Source organism: Poecilia mexicana, unplaced genomic scaffold, assembly GCF_051168715.1.
Source record: "Poecilia mexicana isolate PSO_F unplaced genomic scaffold, ASM5116871v1 scaffold_8, whole genome shotgun sequence".
In the NCBI taxonomy this organism is placed as follows: domain Eukaryota; kingdom Metazoa; phylum Chordata; class Actinopteri; order Cyprinodontiformes; family Poeciliidae; genus Poecilia; species Poecilia mexicana.
This window is the reverse complement of record NW_028263377.1, coordinates 2,663,426-2,676,472: the sequence shown is the minus strand read 5'-3', so window position 1 is coordinate 2,676,472 and position 13,047 is coordinate 2,663,426. Positions and strand designations below refer to the sequence as shown.

Below are 13,047 nucleotides of genomic sequence, written 5' to 3'. Positions count from 1 at the left end.
ATTAGAAAATAATGCTATCATATATAAATATATATAATACATAGAAATAATGCTTTCATAGTTTGGATGAAACATCTGCTGAAATTGGCTTCTGCTTGAAGCAACTCTAATGAAGTTTAGCAACTTCAGCTCACTGAAGCTTAGCAAAGATGGCAGTCAATGACTGCCATCTTTGCTGAAGTCAGTCGTGCGTAATGCTAAATAACCAATAGGCAGAAGTTGAACCCCTAAGACACCGTATTCCTCTGCCTCCATAAGGAAAAGTAAAAAGAGGAGAAGAGGAAATGTAAAAAGAACAATCTTAGTAACCTTCTGAATCTGAAGAAAGGTACAATTATTTTCAAAAAATCAATCATTATTCTGTCATCTAACAAATATAAAAAAAATTGTAATCATAACTACCATAAACAAGATGTCAAAAATTGAGGGGGGAAAAAATGTCCTTAAATAAAATGTTGTTAAGTATCTGGTTTTAACTGTGATTGTTTTAGATTCTAATGTCAACACTTCTTCTGCCTTGCTTCTTCTCTTTCGGTTATTGCAGTTGTAGTTTTTCTTAGATGCATTCACACCTTTTCTTCCCTCTGCTGCAGAGAACCAGTCTGTTTTTCGGCTGCAGAGGTGTTGGCATGGCTCAGTCCTTTCATTTCCCACTGGACCTTATGAAGATGTTGTTGTCTCCATTGAGGGCAAAAGGAGCAATGACATGAGACATGATGGTGCATAACACCAGGAGAGGGATAAACAAGTACTGTTGGTGGAGGCCCCTCCTCTGGTTTGTTGTGTTGTTGGGAGAGGGAGAAACGCTCTTGCTGCTTCATTAGTGCACTGTGTGGGCCATGTATCATACCAGAAAAAGTCAGTGGAGAATAGTGCTGAAAAGGTAGGTGGAGTAGTTGGGATGTAGAAAATGGGTAAATCAGGTTAGAAGATGGAGAAGCATGACCCATCAGCAATGTGCCCAGTGGGTTGATGAGTGGGTGAGACCAAGGTAGGGAGTGCCTCTGACGTTTGTCCTTCATACGCCTATTCTGGAACCACACCTACAAAAGCAGAAAAAAAAATATATATATATATATATATATATAACTACAGTAATAATATTACAGCAGGCAATACAAACGTTTACACAGGGCTTCGCTCATTTGGAAAAAATGTAGACACTAATAAAAATAATAATAATAATAATAATAATAATAATAACAAATATTAATAGTAACTGCAGTAGAGACATTGAACTATCTGTTTGCATGAGGCCATATTATTTAGGTTGGGAGTTTTTATATGTTTTTATTTGTTATTGTGATAACTGTGTATGTGCCCTCCTCAACTAATGCTGCGGCAGCCTGCTGTGTCCACACAGGCAGACTCCAAGCACAGACCCACAGGTCCTCTTTCTGATCTCCCAGGATTGGAGTCATGTCTCTCTGTCCTTCACTCTCCCCACCTTCACTCAGTATGTCATCAATAAAACACTGGGCTTATGTACACCAACACCAAGATATAGACAAGGTATGGACATATCACCTCTCCACCCATGGGGTGTTCATATCACAACCTAGTTCATCAGCAGCCTGTGTACACAGAGAACCAGCTGTGACATGCACGGTGAAGACATGGTTCAAGAACCCTGAAGACGCTCTGAGGGACTGTTTATGTCCCACTGTGTGTAAAGAGCTCTGAGCTCTTCAAGAAGAGGATGATAGCATTGTAGTTCACCCATTCTCCCTTCTGTGCAACACCCAGGTCTGTTTACCAATTACAGGACCAAACCAAAACCCCTCAGTGTCATTACCTTGAGAAATAATGAGTTTCTGTTAATTATAAACAGGCTTTAATGTTGAAAATGATCAAATGTTACAAGCCATAAAAATGGAACAGATGCAAGGTGAATTTCACCATCCAGTGCTGGGCTCCACTCACCTTAAGGGCGACAGCAAGACTGCACCAAAGATTGTAGCGCGAGTTCTGCTTTTACCTTCTCCTCATTCTGCTCCCTCTCTGAGGCTGTTGGTCTGCTTAATCAGGTTTTGTTTATGCAACAGAGTCAAGGTTTCTTTTTCAATGGTGGAATAATTCAGTTGGTTTTGTGAAACCAGAACCCTGTAATAAGAGTACTGTTTGTGGTGACAAATTGCCTGATCCTTGTTTTGAACCATTCATTTTTTGATGGTCTCACTGACAATGATAACTAATCGCTCTTTAAAGTAAGCACGTATCCTAAGAGACACTGGAGGTTCTGAGTCAGTCATTCTCTGAATGTCTTACCTTTCTCACATGAGAGTGGATGTGATTTCAACTCTGATCTGAGAGGGATAGAAGATGATCAGTCCACAGAGTTTACATAAAATCAAAACTGAAGCCAGTAGACAGCAACAAGATTTTTTCCTGTTGCTGTCTACCCAGATTTACCCATAGATGGTTTGGCTATATTAATTGGAAATGACATTTCTAGAAATTTAGTACTTCAAAATCTGGAGATTTTAGATAATCCTTTAAATCAGTGACTGACGCCAGTCTTATATACTTCTGTCAGACTGCTCCAGAGCAGCTGTAGCTGCTGTCCAGTAGTTTGCCTCCATCAGCATGTCAGTGTGTGAATGGGTGAATGATTGTGAAGCGCTTTGGGGTCCTCTGGAGTTGATAAATTGCGATAGAAGAACAAAGCCATTTACCATATGTTATGGTTACGTAAGCATGCAGCACTGTGCATGTGAGCAGATAAAAGAGATAGAGGAAAGACACAGAATCACATGTATACATAACAGCATCATGGACTGAACTAACTTCTTTGAGGACAACACTGTGTCCATTAGTAAGGCACATTGTTTCTCCAAAACAAGCCCTGGATAAATCCTGAAATAAAGGCATTAGAAGATGGCATTTAGATCAGGAAACAAAGAAGAGCTGAGAGCTGTGCTGAAAAAAACCTAAAAAACAAAGAGAGATAGGTCTACAGGAAAAATTATGGAGGTTCATTTGCAGCAGAAAAGCATCTTTGGGGTTTGGAAGAGCCACAAACTGCCAGCTGCAGGAAACTTGGGTGGGAGAACAACCTAAGACATTACGTCTGCAGGTTTGACTAGTCATCCCTCACTTTGTGCACTGATACCAGATGACCACATCTTCATCGAGATGAGCTATACTGGACTCTAAAAGAATACCTGGGTATTCACCTGAACAATAGACTGAACTACACTCACTTATGTTCTTTAGGCAGGTGAGATCATTTGCAATGCAGGTTGAGATTCTGAATACCTGTTTTCACTCAGTAGTGGAGTGAGCTGATTACTTAAAGCAATGAATTGGATCTGTTTTGTCAGTGCCTTGGTAAGATGTGTGCTATAAAATAAATTGAATTGAATTAACCTGGCAAATGTGATGAAGCAAAATTTGTCATATTATGTAATCCAGCATGTAGCAGAAAACAGATTTCTTATTAGATATGAATATAAAACTTTGTATATGAATACAAGTTTGATACTATCAACAGATGTTAAATCAAAGAACAAGAATCGGAAATGTTCTGGATGTTCTGAATCATGTATAGTTTTCTTTCTTCTGTTTGTGTTGGTCTTACATATTAAATTCCAGTTTAATATATTTATGCTTGTTGTAATGTGGCAAAATATAGAAAGGTTCAAGGGGTATGAATACTTTTTGCAATCAACTGTATTTACTTTGGAACTAAACATTTAGTTTTGAACCAAAAATTTTGTTTGAAAACTAAATATTTAAGGGCTGCCCAGTGGCCCAGTTGGTAGCACTGTTGCCTTGCAGCAAGAAGGTTCTGGGTTCAAGTCCTGGCCCAGGGTCTTTCTGTATGGAGTTTGCTTTATGACATGCTAGATAAATCAAAAATATTTCTGTTAATTTTTAACTGTAACTTTACAAATGGCACCTCATAATCCCGCACTAAGCAACAATGAACGGTTTATTCTCTACTGAAAGTCTTAGAAAACAGTAAATACCTTTATCGTAGTTTCTGGAAGATTGAGTACTGCGGCCAGTTCGCACCGCCGAGCCCGGGACACATAACTCTCATTGCGGTACTCCTGCTCCAGTCGGGACACCTGGTTCCGTGTGAAGGCCGTCCGGTGCCGCCTACTGGGGTCCAGCGAGCCCTGCTGCTGCTCCGGGCTGCTGTCCGGGGTGACCACAGCAGCCCGGACTGCTGTCTGTTTATCTTCTAAAACGACAAAAGCTCAATGATAACCACTGTCTGCTGGAACAGAAGAAAACTATCCTTCACAATCATACCATCAATACATTTTAGAGTGTTTTTTTTTTCTTTTTCTGTTGAGTATGTTTCAATAAGAGCTAGCTGCAAAATAAAATTGTTTAGTAAGAGACTAATAACGTAGCAATAAACTACATCCAAGTACAAACAAGGTAATTGCATCAGGTAACCTATCAGGTTTACTTCTCGGTCTGCTCACTCAGGCTCATCTAGCCTACACAAAAAGTGTAAATCAAAAATTCCATTGGTTTCTCCTCCCAGCTTCATATCGCTCTTATGACAATAGTTTCATTTACTCTGGATAAATTTAAATAGAAATGCGTTCTGTATTTAATCTACTTACGCATAAATTAGTTTTGTGCTCAAAAATAAATCAGAGCACCTATCGCTTTTTCTGTTTATCGCTGTGTGCCTTTCAGGTTAATTTTGTCCCTAATTCAATCTGCGCTTCTAACCCAGTGGAGTGGGAAAACATGCAGACATATTTATCTACATACCCTACACCAAATCTCTCCACCCCCCACCGATCACACACAGACCTCTCCTGTCCCGCTCCTGTCTCTCGTCCTGCAGCCAGCATGCTTTTCAAGGTGGAGTAGGATCGGCGCCGCGGCTCTGAGAAGTGTTTAAGGTGTTCAGCGATAAAACCTTTGGTCGCCTTCTCAGTCTTTGTACTTTTGTTGTGGAGAATTAAAGACTTCATTGTTGACTCGTTGTTCAGACCGCAAACAGACACTTATTGTTTTCATCTGTTTGATGTGTATGAGTTTGGGAGCGAATTATCACTGGTTTACTGTCTCCAAAGAGACCGGCAGATCACGGGGGAGAGGAGTTAGTAATTTAGATAATTTTAAGGCTGCTAGTTTGTAGCTACCTTTTGTTGTCAGGCTACTTCTATTCTTTCATATTCTTTGCAAATAACATAATTTGGACAAATATTGAAACCTTTTTCGAGTTTCATTCATTCACAAACTTTATTTATCGTTTGTAAATCCCACTGAGACATTAGGCCTTAAGCTTTTGAAGATTTTTTTAAGCTTCATAGGAGTAAATTAATGCTTATTCTTGATGGTACCAAATTTTACTCTATTTTATGAAATCTTTGAAAAGATGACGTGTGATCAGTTGACTATGTCCCCTAACAACTGTGAACACTGACTCCATTACTGTTCAGAACTGACCTCCAGTAGAAAGCTACATAGAATACACCACAACTGCAGATCTCTGATGATTTTTTTTTTATTTTTAATGGGATTATATAGAATAGAATAGAATTTATTGATCCCCAATGTCATGTGGTGGTGAGTTTGTAATGGTGAGAATGAACACTGAGACCCAGATGATGCTGATGATTTAATAAAGAGAGTGCTCAAAACAGTCCAGTTCAGGCCCCACGGCAGAACATTTAGCAACAGCTAAATACCGGTAGCAACTGAAAATACAAGACTGGAAACGAGAGCAGAGTCGACACAGGACTTAACAGTTCTACTGTGAGCGACACGCAACACACAAACACACAAGGATCTGACAAAGAACAGAGACAACAGGTGGGCTTAAATACACAGGTAGTAATCAGGGGGACTAGACACACCTGGGAAACAATTGGGGAGCAGACAGGACAACACAGAAACTCACAGGATCACAATAAACACAGAAAAAACCCAAAAATAAACACAGAAAACTCAAATCCTAACACCCAAGAGAAAATCAATTTTATTACATTTGATCAATTTTCAAACTAATATTACTAAACCTTTAGCAGATTTTTGGAAATGACACATTAAAATAAAACTGGAAATAAATATTAAAAGATTCAGTTATTCAACAAATGTTCTTTTCATAATTTCAGTCTAAAGACAAACAGTACAGGTGTGGAAGCCTAACCTACAGGCAGAGATGGAAAATGTCAAAGTTTACTGTGTAGCACTAAATGTTGTGGATTTTATTAGAATATGTTTATTTCAGTTGTTTGAGATTTAGCCTGACCTACTCCTCAAATTCTTGAGACTTCACCTGGACATCCCTGGTACATGTGGGTCTCCCAGTGATTTATGCATTCTAATCTAGTTCTGAAACATACATAAAGTTACCACTGGAATGGATGTTCATATGTGATGTCTGTGTGCGTCAGAGATGTTCAGCTTTTTCCAAGTCAAGCCCAGTCGTAAGACTGTAAGAAGATCAGTCACTGTGTTGAATGAGTGTCAAACGTCTCATTGAACGGAACAGGATGTGCTTTTGATATCTAGAGGAGGTTAGGGGTGTAAGTTACTTTTATTTGTTCTGAAATTATCCAGTCATTAGTTACACAGCATTCACTTTAGGAGACATACATGGTCATTACTAATAAGATAAAAACTGTGACTAAGACTTGAATTTTAGACTAATACTGTATTTACTCTATACAGTAAAATTTGTATTTATATGTTAAAGTTCTGACAACCACAGCTGCTGGCATTTACCATAAATTAGAGACTTTAGAGACTTTTTTTCCACAGGACTCCAAGTGAAGTCTCTTGTCTTTGGGGCAAAAGTCAAAGTAGAGTCTAATGTCTTTTACAAATTAAGTACGACTTGAGGCTGAGTCTCAAACTTACTCTGAAGTGCATGGGATGGAATGTCGTCACAGACCAGTGACGATATTCCCCTCATTCAACACCCTATTTAAAGGAATGGTTCATTAGCAGGTATCTGCTATGTGTGACATGCTGAGAGGGTTATTCAGTCATTTTAGCTAAATGAGTTGGAAGAAGGGCATACTTAGGTATGGCTGGTGTGTTGCAGATTTTAGAATCTGCAACACACCAGCCATTAAGGACTTTTAACCAAACTTCACAGTAATAATAGTTAAGCAGCCACTCAAATTTTCAGAATCAGAATTTATAAACCTCCAGTTGGCTTAAGTCAGATGCAGTACACCCTGTTTTTGTCTTTTAGTAAATTCACAACTGCTTTGCTTCACCATGCCAAAATGATTTTTACAATTTGAACATGAACGTTTATCAATGAGCTCTGAAAATCTTTTAGGTCATGGAAAAAATCTTGGGAAGTTGTTGCTTATAGTTTTGTTCTCTGTAAGTGATCACACAGTCTCACTCTACTTCATTAAATCCATGTTTGTAGAATGATGAACATGTTGCATCACTTTTCAATTCATATGTGAAACACATTGAATGTATGTAACTATGCAACATGTGTTGCTAAGAAGTTCTGAGAATACTGGAAAAAAGTGTTTGATGTCCCTGTGAGATGCACGCAATGCCTTTTAGAAATAAATATGTCCCAAGCCTTGCCTGACTCCCTATATTTTAATGTATCATGGTGATTTCCACCAAAACCTGTATGGAGTGCTGCTAGGATGCACTGGAGAATTTCTCCAGTGCTAAGAAATTAGACTCAGAGGTAAAAATGTAAAAAAAATTGAGTCTCAGAGGTGAAAACACAACTACTACTACTACTACTACTAATAATAATAATAATAAAAACTTTGCTTAGTCTGTGGATTCATCGTGTGCTCTGCAGTACAGGGTTCTTCTCTGTGCTGCTGTGAAAAGCGCCATGTGCAATTAAGCTATTGTTCTGATGATGCTATACAGAAAGAAACTAGGGACAATATTTATTTGCATAAATACCTATTAGACTTAAGTGACAGGATTACATTTGATGAAATTGTTGTTAGTTATTAGCTATTAGTTGTTTTAAAATATCTTATTTAAATACAATAAAACCTGCCTATGTTCACCTTAAAAACTTAATTTTAAATACACTGCCTGGCCAAAACAAAAAAATTCACACGCTCTAATATTTGCTTGGACCGTCTTTAGCTTTGCCACATCCACTGTGGCATTGTTTCGATAAGCTTCTGCAATGCAACAAGATTTATTTCTATCCAGTGTTGCATTAATTTTTCACCAAGATCTTGCATTGATGATGGTAGAGTCTGACCGCTACACAAAACCTTCTCCAGCACATCCCAAAGACTGTTAATGGGTCTGGACTCTGTTGTGGCCAATCTATGTGAAAATTATGTCTCATGCTCCCTGAACTATTCTTTCACAATTCGACCCCCATAAATCCTGGCATTACTTTCTTGAAATATGCCCCTCCCATCAGGGGTGATAGAATAATCTGGTCATTCAGTACATTCAGGTAGTCAGCTGACCTCCTTCTGCAAGGACATGCTGTTGCTGAACCTGGACCTGACCAACTGCAGTAACCCCAGATCGTATTGGCTCCAGTTAGCTTCATGATCAATGGTTTTCTTAAAGCTATAGACCTGTTCAGTCCCAGTCCCTTGACTTCCCTTCACATTCTGCCTGTGTAAATGTTTTTACTTTCACTATCAAACATAGGCCGGAGTTCTACAGTTGATTTTCTTCAAATTGATTTCACCAAACATTTAAGTGATCGCCAATCCTGAATGACAATCATTCAGGATTTTTTTTCCAGCCACATTTCTTCCTTGAAGACAATTGGTCCCTTACAGTTTTTAATAATGCGTTGGACAGTTCTTAACCCAGTTTCAGTAGTTTCAGAAATCTCCTTAGATGTTTTCTCTGCTTGATGCATACCAATGATTTGACCCTTCTCAAACAGACTTACAGCTCTTCCATATCTTTAGACATGGTTGTTTAAGAAATGAGAAGCAACTGATTGCACCAGTTGTGTCATGTTGGATTTCAGTTTCTTGACCCACATGCAAGTTCACACAAGACCAGAGAACACTGTTCAGTGAAAGTTTAATGTATTTCAAAGGTATGATCAAACTGTGCTCCAGAAGGTAGGCAGGTCAGCTCGGGTTTGTCATTCGGATGGAGGTTGCGTGGAGGGAACGGCCAGGATCTGGGAGCAATTCCGAGGACCAATGATGGAGAGGGAAGGAGAGCGGCAGGCGGAGGTCTTCAGTCTTGGCAGGAGCGATCTTAAAAGTCAGGCGTGGTTCCTGGGTTGATGACAGCTCGTCGTTTTCTGAAAGAAGACACAAAATTACTTGGAGTCTCATAAAACATCCGTAGCATGATTTCAGGTTAGACTCTGACTAACAAGTGGGACCATCGAGCGATGAGTGACTGCTCCTCTGCTTCTTAAAAGTCCACCAGTCAATCACTCGGAATCAGCTGCCGGTGCGCCAGCCTGTCAGAACTCTCCTCCGAAGATCCTCTATAGGAAAGAGCACTCACACCAACCCGAATCCTAACAAGTTGGGCTTAAATAACTTGTTGCCAGCTGAAACATAATCACCCATGGAGTAATTATCCAATAGCAGGCTCATACTTATTTGCTTTGTTAAATCCAGGTGGCGCCAGGCAATGTAGTCATTTCGGTAACACTTTATTTGACGGATTGTGAATAAGACTGTCATGACACCTGTCATGAACATGAGTAATATAATATATAAGTCTTAATGAATATTTATGACTGTTGTCATAAAGTGTCAGTCGGTAAATCATGACACTTTTAATACACAGTTGACATTATTCAAAATGTCTTTGTTATGACAACTTGTCATTAACCAAGAAATCATGATCTGACAAATTCGTTATAAAAGTATTACTGATTACACTTACTTTTATAACAAATTTATGTCAGATCATGATTTCTTAATGACAAGTTGTCATAACAAAGACATTTTGAATAATGTCAACTGTGTAAAAAGATTTACCAAATGACACTTTATGACAACAGTCAAATATTCATGAAGACTTACTCAAGTTCATGACAGGTGTTATGTCATGTTTATGACAGTGTCGTGACAGTCTTATTCACAACACGTCAAATAAAGTGTTACCATAATTTCACTATAAAACAGTCACATAAAATAAGCATAATCAGAATTTCATTTAAAGTTCATGGTTCCAATCCCATATCTCCATATAAGGCCAGTTTTTGAGTGTTTCTGAGCAGCCCTAAGAAGTAGCACAGCTCTGTGCATTGAACTTTCTCACTACATGGTTGTTGACTGTACGCCACACACATGATCTGTAGAGTTCAGTGTATGATTTATGAATCAGGTCATGATTAAGTTTAACTTTATTTATAACACCACATAATGTTCCACCAGCTGAATCTGATTGAACTTTTATCTTCTTTAAATGGAAGATTTTCATCCACAATAAATCCTAAATATATATTTTTAGGAATAGACAAAATAATAGGCTCAAAGCAATGTTGTCAGTTTGTGACTAAGCATTTGAAAATTAATAACTTCAGTTTTATCACAATTTATCTTTAACCTCATTTTGTTACACCAAAAATAAACCACACTTAATTTCTGAATATCTCAGTAATAAGCACCATAACATCAGCATACAGGCTTTTATATCACCTTCTGTCACTCCCACATCTATCTCCTTAACTGCCATTGCCACATCATCTATATATAAGGCAAAGAGAGTAGGAGACAGGACATTACCTTGTTTAACACCAGATGGTGTTGGAAGCCAACCTGTTCTGTGGTCATTCACCTGAACACAAGATTGTGAATTATGATAAATAGCTTTTACAGAGTTATTAAATTCCCCATCAATTCCTGCTTTTAATAACTATTTAAAAGACTAGTGTGTTATGACCAAACAAATAAACTATGATTTTCAGTCTCTTGTTCCTATATACAAGATAATACTTAAAAAAGGCAATTTAGGAAATTTAGAGGGCACCTTGTTTTTCCATGGCACAGACTTGATCACCTCCAGCTGGTACTTTTGTGCTCAGTTCAGCAGTCATATACAAATACCAAATTCAATACCAGTTAAGAGGGACAGTGACTGGATAAAGTGGCAAGTGCTTTGTTGTGTGAGAGATGTGAACCTTATTAGAAACACATTTCTTGCAAAAGAGGATAACTTCAAATAAATTATTGAACAGTCTTTTTTTTCTTAGTGGGATGAATTGAATTATTTGTGACCATGCATGTCAATGAGGTTTTTGTTATTGTCTTTGATTTTATCCTTAGCACAGAGATATTAAGAAATATAATGATTTACATTGTTTGCTGTCACATTCTGCCAAACACTCTGTCCCATAGGGTTTGTAGTTTTGATCAAGTGATCAGAGTACAGTTGTATCTGTAAAACACATGGGCATTGAACCCCTGCCCTGTTGCATTTTTCCCAACTCTGCTGGTGCCGAGTCTGCAGTTTGGTGATCATGTACAAATCTGTTCATAGTTTGGTCATAGTGTCTTTTTATAATGCTGTATGAGTTTCCACAGTACATCACAACATTGCTGACTTTTCTTAGCATTTAATAGTCAAACTAATTATGAAAATCCCTATGTACCTGAAATTGCAACTAAAGTATTTCAAAAGCCAACTTGAATTCTCAGTAATGAAAATCTTTACATATTTTTTTCTTTTTTCTTTGGACATCAAACAATAAACAAGAACTCTCCTGGTTTGAAATATCTTTGTTATTAAACAATGCAGTAAAGTTCACAACTGTTCTTCAGCAGATTTCCACAGAGAATAGATTTATCGAAGATCAAGTGATGATGGCTGTTCACAGCACTCATACATGTGCTGAACTTCAGGAGTTGATGTAACTGAAACATAAGCTATTCTGGGGCCTAAACCCAAGAGCTGCTCCATGCAGGATCAGGTTGGGGAGACAATACGTGACTATCAGTCTTCACCAGTGGTGGAGAAAGTACTCAAAAAATGTACTTAAGTAAAAGTACAAATACACAGTCAAAAATGTACTCAAGTAAAAGTCAAAGTACCACATTAACATTTTACTTAAGTAAAAGTAAAAAAGTACTGGCTTTTAAAAATACTGAAGTATTAAAAGTAAAAGTACTTGCTGAATACATAACCTAATCGCTAATATCATTAAGTGAACTGATCGTATTTAATTTGAATACATCATAAATGTGCCATTTTAATGAACAATGCCACAGATTAAACATGTTCTTCTTGTGTTTATTCTCTGTAAGAGTTTAGACTTAGATATGTGATTCTATGCATCATAATTTCAGGGATGGAAACATCTTGTCTCCTGTCCTAACATAGTATGAACTTCATTAGTGACATTTATTTAGAAAGAAATCCAACTGAAAGGGGATGGAAAGAAGGTGGGTGAGGGAGAACATGCAACCAAGGAGCCACGTAGCAGAGTTGTAGTCAAGACCACCGAACCCGAGACCAAGACCAGTGCCCTGCACTACATGACACAATAAAACTAAGTATACCTATCAAAATTGGTTCTCAGATTGATCTGAAAGATCCACATTCCCATAAAAACACCTAGATGTTAAATACTTAGAGCTGAAATTTATTTAACCAGTATCAATTAAAACTCATTTCATTCTGTTTTGCTTTCATCGCTGTGCTACAATCCGCAGAGGTCTCCTGCTACCCTAGAAAAATAACACCCTGGACGGTTGCCCATATTGCCCATGTCAGAAACCACAACTGAAACATCGCAATTAACGGTAAATAACGTTCAACTATGAACAATGTCCACCTGCGCAACAAGCAGAAGGAGCACCGTGACTGTTCTCACCCTCCCTCCCACTGCATGTTTACCACCATGACAGGAGACGAAATCATCAATGAGGATGCTCTGTGTTCGTTCAACTTTTACTTATTCGGCGATTAAATAAACGTGTGTATGTGTTAGCTACTGCAGTGTACACAAGAACAAAGAACGGCTCTCAGTGAGGCTTCAGTCCTTAGGACTTAGTAAAGATCCGTCCAGAAGAATCGGATCGTTCCTGAATGTCATGTTACTATATTGCACTTTGGTCACAGCGTTGTCCCATATATGCGACACCTCAGTCAACACACAATGGCATGAGTGACAACTTTTTT

At 38.2% G+C, this 13,047-nt stretch overlaps 1 protein-coding gene across 1 annotated transcript; it reads right to left on the bottom strand.

Annotated features, from left to right (window-relative positions):
* Positions 1-4,449, bottom strand: eve1 (even-skipped-like1). The gene is made up of 3 exons (XM_088007954.1): positions 4,440-4,449; positions 3,972-4,189; positions 1-1,043 (listed from the first exon to the last, which is right to left on the bottom strand). Exons 1-3 carry the CDS (start codon positions 4,447-4,449, stop codon positions 567-569), a joined length of 705 nt encoding a protein of 234 aa, XP_087864080.1. The 3' UTR covers positions 1-566.
* Between the last annotated feature and the right edge of the window lie 8,598 nt (positions 4,450-13,047).